Source organism: Abramis brama, assembly GCF_963993115.1.
Source record: "Abramis brama genome assembly, chromosome: 1".
Lineage (NCBI taxonomy): Eukaryota > Metazoa > Chordata > Actinopteri > Cypriniformes > Leuciscidae > Abramis > Abramis brama.
In genome coordinates this window covers 18,210,935-18,233,552 of record NC_139963.1, presented here as the reverse complement: position 1 = coordinate 18,233,552, position 22,618 = coordinate 18,210,935, and the positions used below count along the sequence as shown (strand labels likewise).

The following is a 22,618-nucleotide window of genomic DNA, read 5'->3' as shown; positions in this document are numbered from 1 at the left end:
TCTGATAAGGTTTGTGGGGCAGTTGAGTGAAAGAGAAATGTAAATGCTATTGAATTTCAAGCTTTATGATTGCTTGTAAGTGTTTTGTCATTTTTCCCCTTATTGTGCCCCTTCCCCAGGCCATAACAGCGAGTGAGAGAGAGGGGTTTAGCTGAAAGAAGCCTGTCTATCTCTCAGCAGGCCAAAGCTCCCCCCCTCCCGGACCCAACCCACAACTAAACAAGGCCTCCTCTGTCTTCGGCTAGCTTTCACTCGCTCTCCCTCTCTCCACTCATCTATTCATCAGGCCTCTGGAGAACATTCCCCCTTTCACTCAAGTCTTTCTTTTCCGCTTGAAGCAAAATGCCTTTTGGGAGTTTTTTTGCATTCTCAAAGCCTTCTTCTTTCAGTATGAGTGTATTTGTGTGCATTTGTGTGAGTTGAAGTTTTGAGAGAGTTTCTTGTCAGTAAGAATTTTTGGGCATTTTTCCCACATGGCAGGGATGGGAAGTGAAAGCTGACAACAGTAAAGCTCCTCGCCCGCCGGCATCCCACAGCAAGCGCAGGGGTTTGCTGCTACCCTGACGTGTGTTTGAGTTTGCGTGTTTAAGTGTGCATGTGGAAAATACGGCCACACACGGCGATACTCACTGCCAGGTAAAGCATGGTGTACATGGCGAAAGATGCATGGCCCGAGAAGAAGGACTTTCTGTTTGAGAAGAGCAGAGGGAAACATTACCAACTAAATGTCACAATCTTGCAAATCATTAAACCACAGCACTGTTTTATGGACCGTAACATTGTCTGCATGATGTTATATTAGATAATCACAAGCATACATGTTATTCTAAGTAAATACCTCCATAGTTCCATAAAACATACCATGTGATTAAAAAACATCTAACATTTGCACTTGAAATACTGTAATTCAGGATTAAATAATCATACACATTCCCCCGGTGCTTCATTGACAAGGCTTAAGTCTAGTCCTAGACGAAAATGCATGTTTGAGCTGTTTTAACTGAAAGTGACTAGCTCTGACATATCTTAAAATATGTCACTGCCATAGTTTTGTCTCAAGATGCACACCAGTATGTTTATTATATATACAGTGAGGAAAATAAGTATTTGAACACCCTGCTATTTTGCAAGTTCTCCCACTTGGAAATCATGGAGGGGTCTGAAATTGTCATCGTAGGTGCATGTCCACTGTGAGAGACATAATCTAAAAAAAAAAAATCCAGAAATCACAACCTGGATTTCTGATATATGATTTTTTAACTATTTATTTGTATGATACAGCTGCAAATAAGTATTTGAACACCTGTATATCAGCTAGAATTCTGGCCCTCAAAGACCTGTTAGTCTGCCTTTAAAATGTCCACCTCCACTCCATTTAGTATCCTAAATTAGATGCACCTGTTTGAGGTCGTTAGCTGCATAAAGACACCTGTCCACCCCATACAATCAGTAAGAATCCAACTACTAACATGGCCAAGACCAAAGAGCTGTCCAAAGACACTAGAGACAAAATTGTACACCTCCACAAGGCTGGAAAGGGCTACGGGGAAATTGCCAAGCAGCTTGGTGAAAAAAGGTCCACTGTTGGAGCAATCATTAGAAAATGGAAGAAGCTAAACATGACTGTCAATCTCCCTCGGACTGGGGCTCCATGCAAGATCTCACCTCGTGGGGTCTCAATGATCCTAAGAAAGGTGAGAAATCAGCCCAGAACTACACGGGAGGAGCTGGTCAATGACCTGAAAAGAGCTGGGACCACCGTTTCCAAGGTTACTGTTGGTAATACACTAAGACGTCATGGTTTGAAATCATGCATGGCACGGAAGGTTCCCCTCCTTAAACCAGCACATGTCAAGGCCCGTCTTAAGTTTGCCAATGACCATTTGGATGATCCAGAGGAGTCATGGGAGAAAGTCATGTGGTCAGATGAGACCAAAATAGAACTTTTTGGTCATAATTCCACTAAACGTGTTTGGAGGAAGAAGAATGATGAGTACCATCCCAAGAACACCATCCCTACTGTGAAGCATGGGGGTGGTAGCATCATGCTTTGGGGGTGTTTTTCTGCACATGGGACAGGGAAACTGCACTGTATTAAGGAGAGGATGACCGGGGCCATGTATTGCGAGATTTTGGGGAACAACCTCCTTCCCTCAGTTAGAGCATTGAAGATGGGTCGAGGCTGGGTCTTCCAACATGACAATGACCCGAAGCACACAGCCAGGATAACCAAGGAGTGGCTCTGTAAGAAGCATATCAAGGTTCTGGCGTGGCCTAGCCAGTCTCCAGACCTAAACCCAATAGAGAATCTTTGGAGGGAGCTCAAACTCCGTGTTTCTCAGCGACAGCCCAGAAACCTGACTGATCTAGAGAAGATCTGTGTGGAGGAGTGGGCCAAAATCCCTCCTGCAGTGTGTGCAAACCTGGTGAAAAACTACAGGAAACGTTTGACCTCTGTAATTGCAAACAAAGGCTACTGTACCAAATATTAACATTGATTTTCTCAGGTGTTCAAATACTTATTTGCAGCTGTATCATACAAATAAATAGTTAAAAAATCATACATTGTGATTTCTGGATTTTTTTTTTTTTTAGATTATGTCTCTCACAGTGGACATGCACCTACGATGACAATTTCAGACCCCTCCATGATTTCTAAGTGGGAGAACTTGCAAAATAGCAGGGTGTTCAAATACTTATTTTCCTCACTGTATATATAATATAACAGCTACTTAAATCTCCTAATTGAACTAAAGTGTAATCCTGGCTTAATCTAAGCCCTGTCTGTGAAACCAGCGGGTGGTTGCATAAACCTCTAAGACTAGTCTTACAAGTGATAAGTGATAGACACTTTTTTTTTTTTTTTTTTTTTTTTAATGCCACCACCTACTGCGGTCATTATTTTTAAATCAGTTACATAAAAAAACGTAGATTAGCCTAACTTGACACTGAAAAGTAAGACTGACTGCCCCTGACTAACTGTCTTAACATAATGGCTATGTTTATGCAACCGGCCCAGCCTATCACAGCTCTGTTTCAAAATCTAGTGCACCTCCTACCTAAGCAGCATATAGCTAGTGCTGTTCCAAACATCTAAGATATCTTCGTTTGGCCAAATTCTAAAGAACTATCGCATTTATCCTTCATAGAGTAGACAATCCCACAACACATTGCAACAAGCTCTAACCAAGATGGTGGACAAAGTAAGAGACTTGTCGATCAAATCGACAGTTCTAATTTAAAATGTGAAAATATTGAAAATCAATAGCTATGTGTGCGAGGAAGATCCCACAGGAAACAACCTCAGAATGCACTGTGACAAGCTTACAAAGAAATGCACTTAATTGTATTGAATGTGCACTTACACTGTACTTAAAAAGTAATTACTTTTAAACAGTTCTTCCAGGTAATATAATATTTATGCAATAAAAGGCCACTTACAGTAAGTGTATACACTCTCATGGCTACTGTACGTTTCTAAACACATTAGGTACACTTTTAAAAAGTGCACTTTGTAATATTAAAGGTATGACAAACAATTGTTGAAAATGTCTACATGACAGATGTAGAACATCTGGATTTCATTCATACTACACACAAACATACTGTAATTTTTTTTTAAAGTATGTACTTAAAGTATTCATTCAAAAGAATGTGTACATACTCAGAGAGTATGCGATATTTTAGCAGCCTAGGTTTTGGAACAGAGCTCATCTCATCTCTGTGCCTCCCAAAAAAACAAACACTTGTAGTCCACATACCTGGCCTCCTCCACTATCTTGGGCGTGTTCCTGCAGACGACATCTGAAATGTAGGCTCCAGGTAGGCAGTTGAGTGAAGCATAGGTCACATTGCAAGCCGACAGAAAGTGGGGACGGAGTCGGCCCACACTAAGCTTCGCCATGTTGGTCAAGGATTGGCCTACACAGCAGCCAAACAGGAAGCTGCCCAGCTCCTTGTACAGACAGGACACGTAGAGGTTGCGCACAAATGCTCGTGAGTGCACACTTCTGAACCGTACCCGGTAACACTCTCCGACAGCAATCTGAGACAGACAGGGGACACCGTTGAGGTTACAGCCATGCACCACTGAGTTAAATACTATAAGGCCAATGAAGCATAAGATAAGTTCACCGTCAGCCCTAAATAATTCACAGTACCTCACACATATTCACAAAGAGGACCTCGTGTTCAATAGCAAAGTAGATGAAAAGAGTAAATCAATAGCCTTGAGTAATAGGAGAACCGTGGGCTAATACTACAGTGGACAAGCAGTCCCTTAAAGGGATAGTTCACCCTAAAATGAAAATTCTGTCATCGGTTACTCACCCTCATGTGGTTTTAAATCCATACGACTTACTTTCTTCAAGGAAACACAAAAGGACAATTTTGAAGTACATGCAATTACAACAAAGATTTCAGGCTTTAAAGGACACAAAACCACCATAGACGTAGTTATCACATGTTATATTTCCAAGTCTGTAAGTCGTTATTCACTGAACAATCTTGACATCCACCCTAGCACCCCTAAGCATGTTCATAAGAGCTCATGAGAGAAGTAGAAAGAGTATACATCATTCTTTTGAGTCAGATCTTCTAACCCTCTGGTGCTCTTCGTGTGTCGGTCAAAAATGACAGAAATTATTTTTTTATTTCAATAAAATTAATGTACTATATTTTAGTTCGATAATGTTTTTTATTTAATATTTTGCATTTTTAGGGGATTTTATGGTACTGAATTATATTTACGCTGTATTTATAATCCATTTATTCACTATTTGAGCACAGACCTTTCCAACTTAAACTGTGGTAAATCTTGAATGCTTTAGAGCACAGACTTAAGTTTGATCTCTTTTCAAAGACGTCACTTGGCAGATTATTGCTGAAGTGAAAAAAGTTTTAAAAAGTAAACAAAAAAAGTTACAGAATTTTACGTTTTATTGTCATGAAAAATGTGCAAAAATATTATTTTCAATTTTTATATGAAATATATATTTTCAAAAACATGTTTTACTCTTAACACTGTGTGAAAACCAAAGCCATAAATCTAAACAAGCTGAGTTAAAAATTTAAGCCTGATATCTCCAAAAAATTGCTTTCAGTAAGATTTTGTTTGGCCGCAGTAATATAAGTTTCCATTAGATGAAATTTGTGTCCCATTCATTTCCAATGCCGTCATTTTTGACCACGAGGAGCACAAGTGTGACTATTTTTTTCAGGACCGTTTAACCTTTTCGAATCATGTCCATGATTTTTTTTTGTGTTCACATAGCAAGTGCCAAAACCTTTACCATTCCGATGAATAAAAACAAAAACAAAAAAACAAATGTAAAAATTTTTGGTCAAAAATGACCGAAGAGCACCAGATTAAATGAATCAGCTGATCAATTATAAATATGTCTTGGTTCACAAATTGGACTGGTCAGGTTGCTGAGTTCAGCTCACCGACTTAAGGCCGTGAGCTGTTAAAAAGTTACAAAATAAGCAGACGACAAAGTAAAGAAGGAACACACAGAAGGCTCTTCTCACTTTTCATCTTAATCTCATTTATGATGATATTCACAGTTTTAGCTCTTCTGGTATACCTTTTTGAATGATGGACAAACAACTGTCATCTGATGGTATGGAGAGTTATTTCCTTTTACACGGACACGAAACGTAATGTGCTAGTTGGCCATTGGCTGTAGTCTTGTTGAAGCGTAGCTTTCTGGCCCAGAGTTTTCTGAAGTCTTCTGAAGGAACGAGTCGTATTGACCACTTTTAGCATACTTTCATGTTGATTTCGCATCCATTTTGATGCTTAAAAGCCTCTGTCTGTCATTCCATGGAAAAGACAGACTGGTACAACTATTGAAAATCTTTTGTGCTTCTGTGAAGAAAATACATCCGACAGGAGGTTCAAGTCAAGTCACCTTTATTTATTTAGAGCTTTATACAATCACGGTAATAAACAGGAAAATAGAATCAAAGATGCAAACTTTATCAAATGTGACCCAAATTCAAATTCGGTTGTAAAGCAACTCTAGACAATCGTCATTATTCGGCTCAAGTCAGTTCAGTGTTGATTCAGGGTGAGTAAAAAAGACAGAATTTACACCGTTGGGAGAACTATTCCTTTAAGGCCTTTTTAGCAAGTGATATTTCAGTACACGTGTGTGTTCTCACCGTAAGTCCCGTGATTATGATGCCCCCGGCTATAAGCATGCTATCAGGAATGGCCTCATCTTTAATGTAGGGGTAGGTGATGCTGGGGTCCCCACAGAAGAAGCCCCTCATGTACGGAGTCACCGCTTTGAGCTCACAGGCGAAGAACGGAATGGAGGCTGTCAGGAGAGAGACAGACGGGTTAATGTTTCTGTCGAAACTACCTGGAGGAACGTTCTTGTGTTTCTCTGGCACCACGAGATCAGACACAGATACATCTTTAATGCTCTATTATGTGCAATTAGAATCAGGAGTGAGGCTGAGACACTGAGACTGTCACTGTCTTCCTGATGGGAATGGAGATCCAGCCCAAGGAGCTGACATTCCATGCATAGCTCTGGCAGAAAGAGTGTGGGAGGGGGGTGGGAGCTGAAAGGGAATGACAGCACGGATAGATGAAGCATGTGGAGAAGAAAAGACCCTGAAGAATACGGGATTGAGGTCAGAGACTATGAGAGGGAAGATGGAAAGTTTCTTGTGAGCCTTGCTGGGAATGCGGGAATATGGTTCACTTGGGAGGGCGTAGGGGATTTTCTCTTTCAGGAAAACCAACAAATTCATCGCACACCTGGATGGTTGCAGGCAGGTGTGTTTGACAGACAACTGTAAGAAATAACGAAATAACTGAATAAGTTCTGCACACTACTGTAGCTTGTAGAACTCCTTACAGAAGCCTTTAAGAATTCCTTATGGGAGTGTGTGGACTTGCTCTATCCCCTTGTTAAACAATTACAAATTTAAAGATTAAACAGTAGGTGGTAACACAGAAAAGTTTTCCAGATAAGTGAACCAGGATGTTGTTTCAAATGGACGTGTGACCTCTTAAGGTATGAATCATTAGGCAAATAGGTCATTTCAAAGTCACAATCAGTTGTGGCTTGGCAGGAGGTGCATGGGCTCCAACACATTGTGTAGTTTAATATTTATTTTAAAATTACGTCCCATTCAGATAAGTTGACCAATTATTTTCATGCCATGGCCAATAAGCAATAAATAGCTATTATTAGTTTTTTTCTTAGGGACCTATAGATTGTTTTCTTTGTTCCATAATTATGCATTTTCTACCTGGTTCGGGTTCATTTCCACAAGGCAATATTTCAAAGTGTACCAAAATGTGTTTATGCAAGTCACATGTGAGTAAAACTGGTCAGAGTGCACCTGCTTATCATCTTCATCCATCAAGATGGATTGACAAGTTTGCTCTGTTAGCTTGAGTTACCTCAAGTTAGCATATACAAATGCTTATAAGCCTTGATTCTCACTCAAACTGATACATTTTATAAGTTAGAGCGGGAATCAAGTCTTCATCGGCAATGCTCCTGTTTCGGAGAAGGGCAATTTAAGATGAAGAGGTGTTCTTTGGCTGTCAACTGCGATAAGTAATGTGCTCACTCGCAGAATCAGACACTGTTGCTTTTTACCAAATGCATTCCTCATTATGTATTATGATACAGCTTGGTTTGTGGGTCCACTGGGTCAGATTGCTTTCTCACCACAAGGGAACCACTTCAAAGTTTGTAACCTCGTTCAGCCAATCTCAAACTATTTTGTGCAGATCTGTGTTCATACATGCCTAAACGAACCAAACTAAAGGAGAAAACATGCCAGTTTCCACTCCAAACAAGCCAGGTGTGAAAACCCTTAATGAAAGGTATCCTGGAAATCAATAAGGAGTACACAGTACTGATGTGTATATATATAGGTCTGTACCAGGATCTGAGTATGAATATAGAAGTGATGAGTGATTCAGCTGTTGTGTTCTTGGTTTATGCTCTTTCTCTCTCTCTCTCTCGTTTCCCCCAGGCCCGCACGGTCCCATGCCCTTGATCCACACAGAGCATGAGACTAATCATTAACCCTCCACTCTCTCCCCCAACTGGAACAAACCCAGCAAGTATCACAGACCCTGCCAGGGAATATTTCAGCATACGTGACCGCTCGGCTTCCAGGGCACATGCACATGCTCGCACACTGCAGGGGGACCAAAACAGATCCAGAGATGGAAAGAAAGTGCAAAGTAGGTCACCGATGGCTGAAACGTACCAGCAAGTTCACTGATCACGATTGTTCTTCAAGAATATTGTGTTAACAATGTTAACTAAGAGCCCAGTGATTTTAACAAATGCAAGGCTTTAGCAAAATTGACGCTCCTTCATATGACCGACAAGTCATTTTGCTGTTGACTAATGAGAATTTCGGACAGATCTAGTCACTTTCATGAATCAAATTTTCTGCATTCCTGCTTAATTTCAAAATGCTCTTTTAACATTAGTATCAAAACTGCTTCAACTGCTTATTCATTTATTTAATATTTTTACTTTTGTCTGCCGAAAGAGAGAGACCTTCATGACCTTGCAGACCCTTGTGACTATGTGTCACTTTCAATAAGACTAATAATTTAAACTTTTCATGACAAGGTGAGGTTAGTTCAGGTTGTGAAATGTGATGTGATGTGACTCCCCAAAAACTAATGACATTTATGAATTAGTTACATTTGAAAGCAATACTTTTTAGCTATATGTAAGCTGTAGATATAACATTTTAGATGTGTACATTCACATTCATTTGAGGTGTAAGCAAAATATGATATTAATTTCCACAATTTTGGACCACATGATAGTAAGCCTAAACCATATGACATAATGAGCCATTCATTTCAAACGTTTCTTAAATAATATAAAAGTTTTTCAAATCCATGAATTAATTGCACATTTCGAAACCAACATGAATGGCAGATGATTTTTAAAAGATTTGTACGACCAAAACCACCAATCTCATGTCCGTAACTTATGTACTGTATCATTACAGCAACAAGTATTAATTTAATGTTAATTTAATAAATGGGAAAATTTGTTTTTAAATGCGTGTAAATAATCTATATTTTATGTTCTTTCAGGTTTGCCACATTATTCTGAAAATATGTCAGGTTTCAAATAATATATTTAGGTTATAAATTGCAGAAGGCATTGCAGTAATGAGAGAAATCAATAAAAATAAAATAAAAATGTGAAAAGGTATTAAATTGTCAGTAAATGTTTTTAAATTAATGTTCACAAACTCTAAACATCTTGCTATTAATGCCTAAATAAATAATTTGTTGATGCAAGCCTTTTACAGATCTGTATAGCAGGATGAATGCTTATGAACACTCCCGTCGAAGACACTGATAAGCACAATCAGAATTTAGGACTAAATTTGGACTGAGTCTCTGCTTTTCTCACAATAAGTAGAAGCCAAACAAAGATAAGGGAAGACGCAACAACCTGCACTGCTGAATATATAGAGGTGAAGAAGACATACTGCTGAAGAGATAGCACCGAGTTCCACGTCAGCACACCCCGATCTGACCCTGATCTCGCTTTCGTTCGATCTCACCGTAGCGCATGCTTGACATTTCATCCATGCTTTGGACAGGCCTGTACACTGTTACCCTGCAGGGCCCACTTTAGGCTGGCCACATGTGTTTGTGTGTAACTGAGATCCCTATCATTAGCCCTGGTCACCATGCAGGATACACATATGAAGGGGTGGCGATCAAGCCCGGATCCAACTGGCTATTAAATAGAGGTCTACTACAGTCCTTACATAATCTATAAGGCAAAATGTTTTACAAGACCTGACTCCTTCAGAGCATTTTCCCTCTCAGATGTATTCATTAAATGGTTATTGGTTACACGCCACTCTTGAGGTACATCATTTCAATAATCCAGAAATTGGGTTTATTTGCATTTATTTTGTGATTTTACTTGTTTAACTTGACATATACTGTACGGCACTGAACTGAACATCCATCCCCCACCACATAATCTTCTAGCAGGCGAGGAGGCGATGAGAGGGTCGAGCTGAGCTTCAAGCTGGTGCAATCCTGTGAAACTGCTGTGAATGCGCGATAGAGCAATGGACTGCGCGTCTGGGGGCAACTGAGCCACGCTAGTAAGCATTATATCGCTTACGCCAGAATCTGCCATGGACTGGGCTGACAATATGGAAACTTTTTATCTCATGAAAATACATTTTTCTTGAATCCAAATTTGATTTTGCGAGACACTCCACAGGTCCCGGGTGCTCCCTATGGTCAGTTCATCCTTAGGGAAACTTGGCCAACAACTGTGTGCGCTTGGAAAAAATCTCTCAAGACTCTTTGAGGGCTGAGGGACGCCAACTGTAACTCTGGACCTCGCTTTCCTGGCTTGCCTGTGCCGAGGAACGAGGAGAGGTTAGCAATAATCTTCCAGTAGTGCTAATCCTCTTATCAGTGTGCGCTCACACTTGGGGCAGTTTGGGAAATCGGTGGAGAAATGGCACCTTGAACTCAGTCTCCAACACTTCCGTTGAGCACACTTAACACACGGCGACCTCACAGGCCGCGCTTACGGTGGTCCATTAGCTCACACACTGAAAGGAAGCTCCTTATCACCAAGACAGCATATTGGCCGGCGGCTAGCTGCTGTCAGCTGAGCTAATGATTAGCTAGATCACTCATGTTAGACTGGGTAACACGTACGCACCTCATGCACAAAGGTCAAGGATTGAGAATCAGTCCAACAACGCCTGTCCTTGAAAGAACCTTTACAAAACAATGACACACTTTTGGTTTCAGTTAATGCTTTCCAGTTCTTTAGTTTTATTTAAGACCAGTCAGAAAGATGGAAGTGAAGCTGTAGTTGAGGAAAAATCTTAAAGTGCCCCTTCTATGCTATTTTAAAGGTTCCTGATTTAGTTTTGGAGGTCACCTACAATAGGTTTTTGCATCCAAGTTAAATAAAAAACTTTTTTTTTTCATAAAACACATTGCAGCATCACCTCTTTTCTCACAGTATCTGAAACGGTTCAATAAAGGATTCAGTCTCTCTAAACCCCTCCTTTCCGAGAGCCTACTCTGCTCTGATTGGTCAGATGGTCCACTCTTGGTTTTCTCTGCTCTGATTGGTCAGATGACCCAGTCTGTTGCGATTGGTCTACTCTTACAGCACATGTCGGAAACAAAATGTCCATTACCATATCTGAATTTCAACTCTGGAGGCTTCCTCAGCAGTTGTTGGTTTTACCATATCAATTCGAGCCCGAGTCCTGCATGCTTTTGCAGTGCAGAAAACAATGACTTGTTTCAGACAGTTCAGAATCTATTCTTTCTTTTCAGAGACACTAGCTTTATTTATTGAGCACTTTGATCTTTGAAACTTTGCAGACCCGTTGCATTCACAAACAGCTATATTACACACTACATACGTAATATCTGAATAAGGCACTTAAATAAATGTATAAAACACTTATTGATCATGTCATGTGGTGTAACCATCAGATTTCCGTCATACCTTGAATACACGTGAGTATACACATTTTAATAATTATTTTTATTAATTTATAATTATTTTTTATAAATAATTATTTTACAAATATACTTTTCAAGGTGAACAGTGTTTTTTTTCCAAATGTCATGAACTATTAATTCATTAATATCATTATGTTTTGGGGTGTTGCACCACATGCTGAACTAACCTTGCCTTGTCATGAAAAGGTCAAATTATCTGACATTTGACGAGACAGAATAACCTTGACACAGTCACAGAGTCTGCTCTCACATCATTATTTCGGTTGCACCACATGACCTTGATTTGAAAGGTTAAAAGTTTTTCAAATTAAAAAAAGTGAAGCAAGAAATAATAATAAAGGATTGTACTAAATACAGGGTTTGCAAAAGATCCTTATTTAGCTTTAAGCAATTTAAGGTCCAGGATAGTTGGACAAACAGCTGATTTTGTTAAACAGTGTTTAAAGTGCTTGAAATTAGAAAAGGAAGGTGTATGCAGTTTGCATGCATGAGAAACAAAAATATATTTCGGAAAAAAACTGTGACATTCCCTGCACGCAGTGCACAAACCCCACTAAAATGGAAGGGGCTGTTTGATATGAAAAGCGACCAGCCACAGCTTGAACTTTTGTGTTGGATTATCAAGGTGTGTTCACATCAACCAAAAAATTGTTCATTGTCTATAGTCAATAGTTTAGTTATATATAAAGCAGAACTCACAGAGAACATTTCTGTTGAAACTAACTAGATTTCGCAAAACAACAATAAATGTGACTGCACCTTCAAAATTACAGTAACATGTAATTGCATTTGCAATTGTGTTATTGCATTTTAGGCTAATTTACTGTATAGTTATGTAACCACATTCATGAGCAGTTAGTTTATGAAACAAGACAAAATGCGAAAATTAATAACTGAGTCTGTTTTTAATTATTCAGCAACTAAGAAGCAATAGCAATGTGCTATACGTAATGCAACCAGTGGGAAATTAATAAAGGTCTCTAAAGGAAGAAGAATTCACCACACAGTAGGCTACTTTTTGAAAAGGAGGCAATTCAGCATACATAGAAGGTTATTACATCAGGGGCGTAGGGTTAATCTCACGTGTCCACCTATAGGCTGTATTTATTAAATATGTAAAATAGGAATTAATATTTAAGTATATTAGAAGACGTATTCTGGCCTTAGTCTGTTTTCTTTTGCACATTATACTCTGTTAATATTCTATGAAGGACGAAGAGAATATGAGATGGTCAATTAAGAAAAACACGCATTTTAAGTAGCCTAAATCCTGGAATAAATATGGTGATGGAAAAAAGTGCTTGGATTATCATGAAATGGTGAACCCTGTAATAACAAGGATTTCTTTTCAAGAATTTCATTCTTTTAACGAGTCATTTTTTCTTCATTATGATATCAGGACAGTTTTATCAATCAACCTGACAATTTGTGACAAAATGTGTGCATTTTTTAATAAAGCGTCACATCATCGACCAAGATATAATCTCACAATTTGTAGTTTTTCAGAATTATTTGTTTGGTCCCACTTTATGTTAGGTGTATTTAACTTCTATGTACTTATGCCAAAAAGGTACAAAGTACTTATTGTGTTGATGTTGTATTGCAAACACTTGTGCATTGAGGTGGGATACAGGTAATGTTAGAGACAGGTTTGGTGGTATGGATAGGTTTAATGCTGGGTTAAGGTGTAAAGGAAGGGTCAACAGTGTAATTATGGATGTGATCACAGAAATTAATTACAGCTGTTATTACATGCAGGTGTTTTTAAATACAAGTATGCACACATATAAGTGCATTGAATCAAAAGATTAAATTGTAGTAGTTAAAGAGACTTTGATTTTGTAACACATGTATCAGGTGTCTGCTGTCATTAAAGGGGTGGTATAATGCCCTTTTCACAAGATGTAAAATAAGTCTTTGATGTCCCCAGAGTGTGTATGTGAAGTTTTAGCTCAAAATACCCCACAGATATTTTTATATAGCATGTTAAAATTGTCACTTTTTGAGGGTGAGCAAAAACACTCTGTTTTTGTGTGTGTCCCTTTAAATGCAAATGAGATGCTGCTCTCAGCACAGGGGGCGGAGCTTCAAGAGCTTGTGTCCTTTTACCTCACACAGACATGCACTGAAAATGTCAATGTTTATGTTCAAACCGGAGTCAGACAATAATGGAGAGACTCAAGAAGAAGTGACAACATGTAGAATGCAACAGGGCGTTTCTGAATGGTTAGTTGATGAATTTATGTATCTTATGTGTAGTTATCTTCTAGTCAGTGATTAGCATATTCTGTCTGATAATCTATAAATCGTGTTCAGGGGGCGGAGTTTATGTAAATTCTAGGGTGATGTCACTAAGCCGGGAGGAATGTGGTGTAGTCCCTACCAGCCGTTTGTTGTAGTCCTTAAAAAACTATTTCTTTAAAAGCAAATATCTCCCGTTGCTGTGAACTTTGAGCTTCGTAACTTTGCAGATGTTGTTAAATGCTCAAACAGCAACATTACACACCAAATAAAGTTAAAAAAGTGAAATCATATTCAACCACCCCTTTAAAGCTTACTGTATCAGTGACACATTCATCGAATTTATTTATGGAACAAGGCCAGAGGGGCTGGTGTGTGTAAAAAATCTATACCTTCCTGGGATATTGTATAAAACGCAGCAAAACACTTCCATTAACGCTGAGGGACGATGTCAGGATCAGTGACCCACCCTAGCAGGCTCGCTTATCCAGAGGACATCGCTAATGGATCCACACGGTAATGCAATATCCCGTATCCACCAGTCTGTTCACTCTGCGTTTATTACCTAGAGCCAGTCGATGCTATTGATTGAGGTACATTCTACATGCTGTTCCATTAACGCTCCATCGTGCCAATGGAGTTCGCAGATCAACACAAGTCCATTAGCAGATCACATCCAAAAAGCCATGGCCCAGGATCCCTGGCATCCCGGACAAACAAAGCTGTGATTCAGTCCTTACCGAGAAACATGCCGCAACCCGGCTTCACCCAAGCCCAGAGCAAACACGCCACACACTAGACAAGCGGCGTACATGAGTCCAAATGAGTACTGTGAGGTCAGTTCAACCACAGCTACACTCTCTCACAGAGCTTCACAACAAACCTCCAAACCACCAGCTGGCCGCACGCAATCTGTCAAGCAGCTGCGAGAAGTCTGTCACCTGGCTGGAGGAGACAATACGGAGAAGATGGATGGAGAGTGTGAGAAAGCAGGCCAGAGAAGATAGGAGATAAACAGCACGCACGAGTGCTAGGAGTTGCACAATGTGCTCTCGGCCTGTGCAATTTTTTTCAGTCTCAAGAGCGAGGGAACAGAACATTAGATGAGAAGCAATCCGCGCCTCGCTCGGAAAGAAAAGGTCTGCTTCTAATTTACACTTCTGAGAACCACAGCCCAGAATGAGCTCACCGTGAACGAATAACAATGAAATAAGAGGGAACAAGAGACGGAACAACAGCACAAAGCAGAGAGGACTTGGACAGAAGTGTGCAGATGTGTGTAGATCATCTGTGTTGGTAATTGATAGTAAACAAGAAAATGTTAAGCAACACAATGCTATGTGGTTGCTACAAGGATCTATATAGCCACTAGTATGCTCTGGGTGCTACGTTTCTTTTACTAACTTGCTAAAATGTTTGCTTCCTGGCCGTCAAAAGGGTCCAATTCAGCCCAAGTCTCGCCACTAGATATGACTCAGATCCCTTCTCATTTTCTCTCAATTTATCATTTGATCAAATAATCATATTAGAATCATTTCTGAAGGATCATGTGACACTGAAGACTGAAGTAATGATGCTGAAAATTCAGCTCTGATCACAGGAATACATTACATTTAAAAATATATATTAAAATAGAAAATAGTTCATTTAAAGTTTGATAATATTTCACAATATTACTGTTTTACTGTATATTCGATTAAAGAAATGCAGGCTTGTTGAACAAGAGACACTTTCAAAAATAAAAAGAATTCCCAACCCTAAACCTTTGGTAGAGTTTATACTCTGTTGAACTTTGTTAGTAAATGAAATAAGAGAAAAGTTAAGTGAAAGTTTACTTTTATAATTTACTTTATGAAAGTCTACAAGGCTGAGAGTGTCCATAGTCGTAGAAACACCCAAATAATGAGCAAGAGTGAGTGATGCTTGCCCAAGCAAACAACACTACCAATCAACTAAACAGTCTAAAAAGCCCTGAGCGATTGAGGAAAAGGAGAAGAGAATGAGGAGAATAGTGAGTGTGTGAGATGAGAGAGAGAGAGCGCGAGTTTGCCAGACGGAGGCGATTAGTGGCGGTTCTGGAATGTAAGGTCAGTGAACGAGGCTCAGCTGAGACCTACTTTGTAAACAGGACCCCTCCTCTTTATAACAATACACACACATATACACAAACACGTCATTAATATAATAAACACTTATTCCTACAAAACTCCACACAAACATCTCATCACCTCCAGACCCTAGCCAAACATCCATAGAACGCCTCAAACGATATTAAAAATTTAAAAAAAATACCCAACTGGCGAACTTCACCATCAAATTTGCTTCAACATTGGGGGTCGGCTTACGAAACACAGCAGAAACCACTGGTTCCGCATGGACGCACAGATACACAAACATCTCTTAAAACCTCAGCAACCACAGTGTCAACATACAACCACACGGACGTGAACTCCACAGACTACACCGACCGTGGCGCACACGTACACATACACGCACACAACCCCAGTCAACCTTGATCTACACAAATAATGAGCAGTGGAAACCCAAGCAGCTTGACAGTCTCTTCTCTGTGTGAAACAACAAATCTACAAGCACAAATATGGCTGAAGTATACGCTGAGGGAGACGGCATTGAAAAAAGCCTGGACATTTTTTGTGGGAACAAGAAGCAAAAACATGTTCGCTTTATCACAGGAAGTGAGTGAGAGGTGGGATGTAATTACCCGTCTAATCTTGTTTAATCTCTGTCTTTGTCTACCCTTTGTCTTCCCGTCAGACAAAAAAGAGCCTTTGTGGAAAAAATATGGTCAGGTGTGCATGAGTTAGAGTCTGACAAACACACACACATAGATGAGACAGAGATTGTATACCCTCTGGCACTGCGGCTGTGTTTTGGATCACAGGACCATCATCCACTAAACTTCTAATTGAAGCTATTGTCTGGGAGAGCGCCTGTTTGGGTAGAGGCAGAGATGATCTCTGTGAAGACAGAGATAGCTCAAGGGGTGACATTACTCTTCTTCTTGTTGGTTGGTGTTCTGTTGTGTCTACCCCGATCAGCTCACACTAAAGACAAATCACACCAAGAACAAAGACGCAACCCTGGAGAAGAAGAAAGGAACAACACACAGACACAAGCACAAACAAATACCAAAGGTACAGCACTCTTCAAAATAAAGCTTACCAACAGGGTCTGAGAAACCTTTATAAGTTCTTATGATGACACATAACCTATTTAAGTTCCTATGTCACATCACTTTTTTCATGCTTGGCCATAATGTAGCGTGTGCACAACGCGCATACACTTTGCTTATCTCTTCTACACACAGACACAGCAGTTCCCATTTTTGCAAACCATACATAATTACAAGGAAAAATATTCCACATGAGGGAAATCATTGTGGTGTCCATGAAAATAGGCATAAATTTAGCTTACACATTTACCAAAATTATTATACGACTGTTTAACCTAAGCTTATTTGGGTGGGTTTCTCCCATCCCCATACAATGCCACTTCTCTGCCTTTTACGGCCCTGACGAGAACGTCGGTCTCCTCGGCTGTGAACCGCTCCTGGCGTGCGCCTGGCAAATCCGCCATGGAACAAGCGCGCCTGCTCTTAAAGGGAATGTGAGATGTCGCTCTGATTGGTTTATTTCATGTTACGCCCAAACCACACCTATGAATAATGAAGCTACTTAAGACCAACCCATTTTAGATTTCCGAGATCCGCCCACAAAGTTACTTGCGTTTCGCGTTTGATACTTGCGTTTCAGATCGTTAAAATAGGGCCCTTTATGTTTATGTCAATTTTTCCAAATTTTATGTTATGATTTTAAAATGTTTTCAAAATGTTCAAAATGTTATGATGTCATGGAACCCTGTTAAGTTCCTATAATGTCACTAAACCCAGTTAAGTTCCTATGATGTCACTGAACCCTGTTAAGTTCCTATATCCCCTTTCGCACCAGGTAGTTCCAGGAACTAGCCACCAGGGTGGTTCCCCGAGAACAAAATTTTACTCTAAGGCCATTTTTCTGGTTGCAATCGCATCACCAGTAGGAATTCTGAAAGCACGTAAGCTGCTCTTGTTCCAGTGATTTTTATTTTGACGCCACGGCAGACTTTTATTTCATGAGTTCACACTTACATGTAATTAGATAGAGTAAAGCTTTATGCGTATTTGGTGTGCTTTCCGTAGGGAGGGCTCCGAGCTCGGAATTTGGCCCGGACCCAGAGTACTCACCCTGTGGTAGGAATAGTTAGAACTAGAAGTGTGGAGAAGAGGTGGTGAAGGGATGCTGATAAACTATCAACGAACAGAGGTAAGATTGCTGTATATATATACCTCTTATTGTTGATTAACTGAAGGCTCTCCACTCGTGTTAGTGTTAATTATCTGAACGTGCTCCTCCCGAACGTTGTTAATAAAACATCATTTTGAAGGCACTGAGAACGCCAGAGCCTGAGCACAAAGCGCTCCCATTCTCCGTCTCCATTAGTTTACGATCTGTCTAACAGTCATCTAATACGTTATTAGACAGTAAAAAGAAAGTAGACAGTATATGAAAAACTATTAGCGTTTGCAATGTGGTTGATATCAAATGTCGCTAGCTAAGCAGAAATACATAATCAAGTTTCGCTTGGTCCCTTCAAAGTCACGTTGGATTTTCTCCTAAACGTAAAGGTTGAGAAGTCCATCTATGTATCACTGTTTTCCATGTTCGTAAAGTTAGTTTGTGGAGTAAATATATAGGCTATAAACTGTGTGTAAAAATGGCAGCTGCTGGTGTTTCGCGTGCGTTCAGCCAATCAGCGTACACTAACGTCACTGGTAGTTCCTATTGTGCTGGGTAAAACCCCTACTCTGAAGTAGGAGCTAATTTAATTCTCACAAAAGGCATTCCTTGAACTAAAATCTTTCCCAGTTCTTGGGGTGTGTAGGCTCGCACTCGATCGGCCCAAAGTCCGGCATCCGACCAGCGCGGAAGGTCTCTACATGTTACTGTCTTTTCTCGAGGCAAAGTATTTTTTGATTAAATGCAATACATTTTCCCATATGTATTTTCTCGTTATTTCATTTGACTCCATAAACGAAAAGGTTTTAATGATATCTGTGCATCATTAAATGTGAGCAAATGTTTGACTGTTCCTTTTAACTCTTGAATAATGTCAAAGTCAGTTAGAATAATCAAATGTAACAATTTATTATGTCAGGTAAATGTATCATGCCAATTTCATAATCAATTCAAAGATAATCGATACAAAACATCAAATGCTCTGGAATAAAGACAAGAGATGCGAACCCAACATTATACATGAAGCTGAGAGTCTTACTCTCAGCCTCACAGGCTAATCTGAAATACAGAAAGGCCCCGAGCCCTTTGCTGCATTCCATTATATAGACAGAACCTCTTTCACATGGAAACATGTGCTAACAATGGAAATTTGCATTCAGAGGTTACACCTTTTGGGGGTATGAGACCATTTGCCAGGAGACCACCTTCCTTTGTGTGCCAGTTATCTCTAAACTCGTAAAAACCTTATTACCTTTTGTTTTACTTATTTATAAATGAGACATTTGTACCAGTCGCACTGAGACATTTCAAATGATACCAAAATGTACAATACTCGATGATAATCATTCACATTAAACTATGTATTTTCTTGGGTGAATTCAGGTGATCTGAGTATAAGAGAGAGGGGGTGAGGGATGAGGGAATGTAGATTAGGATGACTCGGAGGTGAGACTTTTGTCTCAAATGGTGAGTTCAAATGGTAATTTCCAGCAAGATCCTGTCTTCTCAGGGTCTGGTCGCTCCTTAACCAGACTGTCCGGCATTTTCTAATTTCTCAAGTCTTACAGGTGCAAACATCACATAAAGCAGGTACTTCTGCCATTAGTTCCAGGAACTATGGAAAGATTCCTCCGATGCGAAAGCCCCTCATAATGTTACTGAACCTTTTTAAATTCCTACGATGTCATTAAACCCTTTTAAGTTCCTATGATTTCACATAGTCTTTTTAAGTTCCTATGATATCACTGAACCCTTTTAGGTTCTGATGTTACTGAAACTTTTGAAGTTGTTATGATGTCACAAAACCTTTTTAAGTTCACATGATGCCTTTGAACATTTTTAAATGCCTATGATGTCTTTAACCTTTTTAAGTTCTTGTGATGTTATGAAATGTCAATGCATGATGTCAATGGATCTTTTTGATGTTTTCATCTTTGATGTCAATTAATCTTTTTGAAGTTCCTATTATGTCACAAGTCATTTTTAAGATCCTATGGGTATCACAAATTATTATTAAGTTCCTATGATGTCAGAAGAACTTTTAAATATACTATGCCACAGAACCTTTTGAATTTCCCAATGATGGTAAAAGACAACCAAGTACTAATGATCCCACAGGAGAACCATATTGGCAGCAATAATGTCATAGGAGAACCTTTATAAAGCCCTGTTCTGACAGATCTAGTTTCCCCAGAATAGGTTAGGCAAATTTGTGTTTCACAGATGTACCTTGTAATTTCCCGTCTGAATGAAATTCCATAACAAAAGCTACATTTCTCCTTACAGTGCCAGGACAACAACTGATACCAACTGATTTCCTGATACCAAAAACTAACATGTTGATCTGATGATTCTGTACTGTAACACTGTGAACAAAGAACCACATGGCCAACTCAAGAACTCTGCTTCTTTGCTCAACCCAAGAAGCTGCCGTAAGAAATAATGCACACCTACTGAGTTTAACAGTTCTGCATTCTTATGTAGCACAGCCAACTTATATCCCCTTCAAGCATTTCTAAAAATGCTTCCTTCACACATAAAAATAAAACGAATCTGTCAGGCAATGAGGTGATGGAGGGCAGAACCACGGGGAAAGATGAGTTGGAGCTTGCTTGAGATTCCCTCTCATCCCTCTCTGACCCCCACCGCTAGCAAAGCTGCGTCTCTGGTGTTACTGTAGCCCAGTCCAGACATGCGTCCTCGGGCTGGGGGGGGTTATACTTCACCCCGTCTTACAACACGCTGTTCACAGGAGACACCCAACAGCTGAGGGGGTCAGCGGTGCCTCCAGACTCTTAAAGAACATGTGTGTTTTAAGGAGGCTGTGTTGAGGCAGGTCAGTGAGTGAGATGGCTTGACAAAAGCTGATGCTATATTATAACACATCTTAGGGGATCTGTCTGTCTGATGCAAAGAGGTACAGAAGGGTTTCATTAGTTCACACGTTCATGTAATACGCTCCAGACAGGAACAGACAGGGCCGCATATTTTCGGTGCATCATTTTCAATAATAGAGTTGTGGTAATTGTACTGCTAACTGCCACTCATTTGCTCCTCTCTTGCAAAGAAACAGTGTAATCCTCTAATTTGTTGTGTCTCTCAGCAGGATTCTCTCTGGTTTCCCTTCACTCATGAGGGAGACGAGCTGCTATCATATATCTCAGCCAGCACTGTCCTTTAACCTCCGACCTTTCAACCAAATCCATAACAACAGTATTAATCCACCAGCAAACACACACAAATTCTCTCTCTCTCTCCGACGGCCCTGGGCGGTTTCCTCATTTAGAGCTGTAACCCTGTACAGCAGAGAGTTGGCAGGCTCCGGCAGGCTGCACTGGATCAGTGTTGAGTAGCTTAGAGCGAGTCTGATGCTAGACTAATGCACTTTAGCCAGAGGGGAGAACACAGACTGAGATAATGGCAGGGTGGTCTCTATGGTCATTTACTGAACAAATGAGAGAGGATTGTACAACTACACTCCCTCTGACAGGATGATTAGTTGCTAATAAAACAGGTGTTTGTGCTGTATAAATTATGGCACAAATTGTTGCTAAACTGAACAGGAATTAATTTAATAAAATCTAAAATATGATTTATTGTAAGTTTAAATTATTTCATAATAATTTATTATCAATGGACAAATATATTCTAAATAAATAAAACGTGTAAAACTAAAATAAAACATATGTAAAACAAACTAAATAACTCTAAATCAAAATATTTTGCTTACAGATAAATATATAATGAATTAAAGCTAATTAATACAGATTTATAAAATATTTATTATTATAGAAAAAATATCTATAAAAAAATATTTATTTTATATTTAGATTTTAGGCATCAACATTTTATTAGGGCCCGAGCACCGATGGTGAGAGGACCCTATTGTTTTTGCTCCGTTTATTCTTCTTCTTCTTCTTCTTCTTCTCCAAAGTGAATCGCTTTTTAGAGGGCCTTAACATGCTCGAAAACTCATGAAACTTTGCACACGCTTCAGAAGTGGTGAAAATTTTACGTGTGATATGGTTTTCAAAATTCAATACCTACAAAAAAGTCTCTTGGAGCACAGCCCTAAACACAACAGGAAGTCAGCTATTTTGAACTTCCTCCTAGATTTTGTGCATTTTTCGTAATTTCCTGATGTTGTACTTTAACAAACTCCTCCTACAGTTTTGATCTGATCCTCTTCAAATTTGGTGAGTGTAATCTTAAGGCCTTTGCGACGTTAAATTGCGAAGATCTTGAGTTTTCGTCGAAGGGTGTGCCCTTGGTGGCCTGACAAATGTTCACCCAATTTCGGCCTTCTGGTGATATATGCATGATCAGATAAGTTCAATATTAATGTTGCTTGCAGTTCCGATGTTGCTAGGCAACCACAGACAGCCTGCAGTAACTTAGGCATACAATGTCCAATCTGCCCCAAACTTCACATGTTTGATAAGAGTCCTGTCCTGAACACATGACCATGCTCATATTTGGTTATAGCAATAGCGCCACCTGCTGGTAGCAGGAAGTGTGGCAAATACAAAACGTGCTCGAAAAATCA

The 22,618-nt window shown here is 39.6% G+C and overlaps 1 protein-coding gene across 1 annotated transcript in view; it reads right to left on the bottom strand.

The window, feature by feature from the left end:
* ppap2d (phosphatidic acid phosphatase type 2D) overlaps positions 1–22,618 on the bottom strand; it is a 35,952-nt gene that overhangs the window by 3,360 nt on the left and 9,974 nt on the right. Inside the window, exons 2-4 of the mRNA XM_084131360.1 lie at positions 6,166–6,323; positions 3,762–4,045; positions 631–688 (exon numbers count right to left, since the gene is read on the bottom strand). Of these exons, the coding sequence (XP_083987486.1) occupies positions 631–688; positions 3,762–4,045; positions 6,166–6,323 (500 nt within the window). The remainder of the gene's footprint in view (positions 1–630; positions 689–3,761; positions 4,046–6,165; positions 6,324–22,618) is intronic.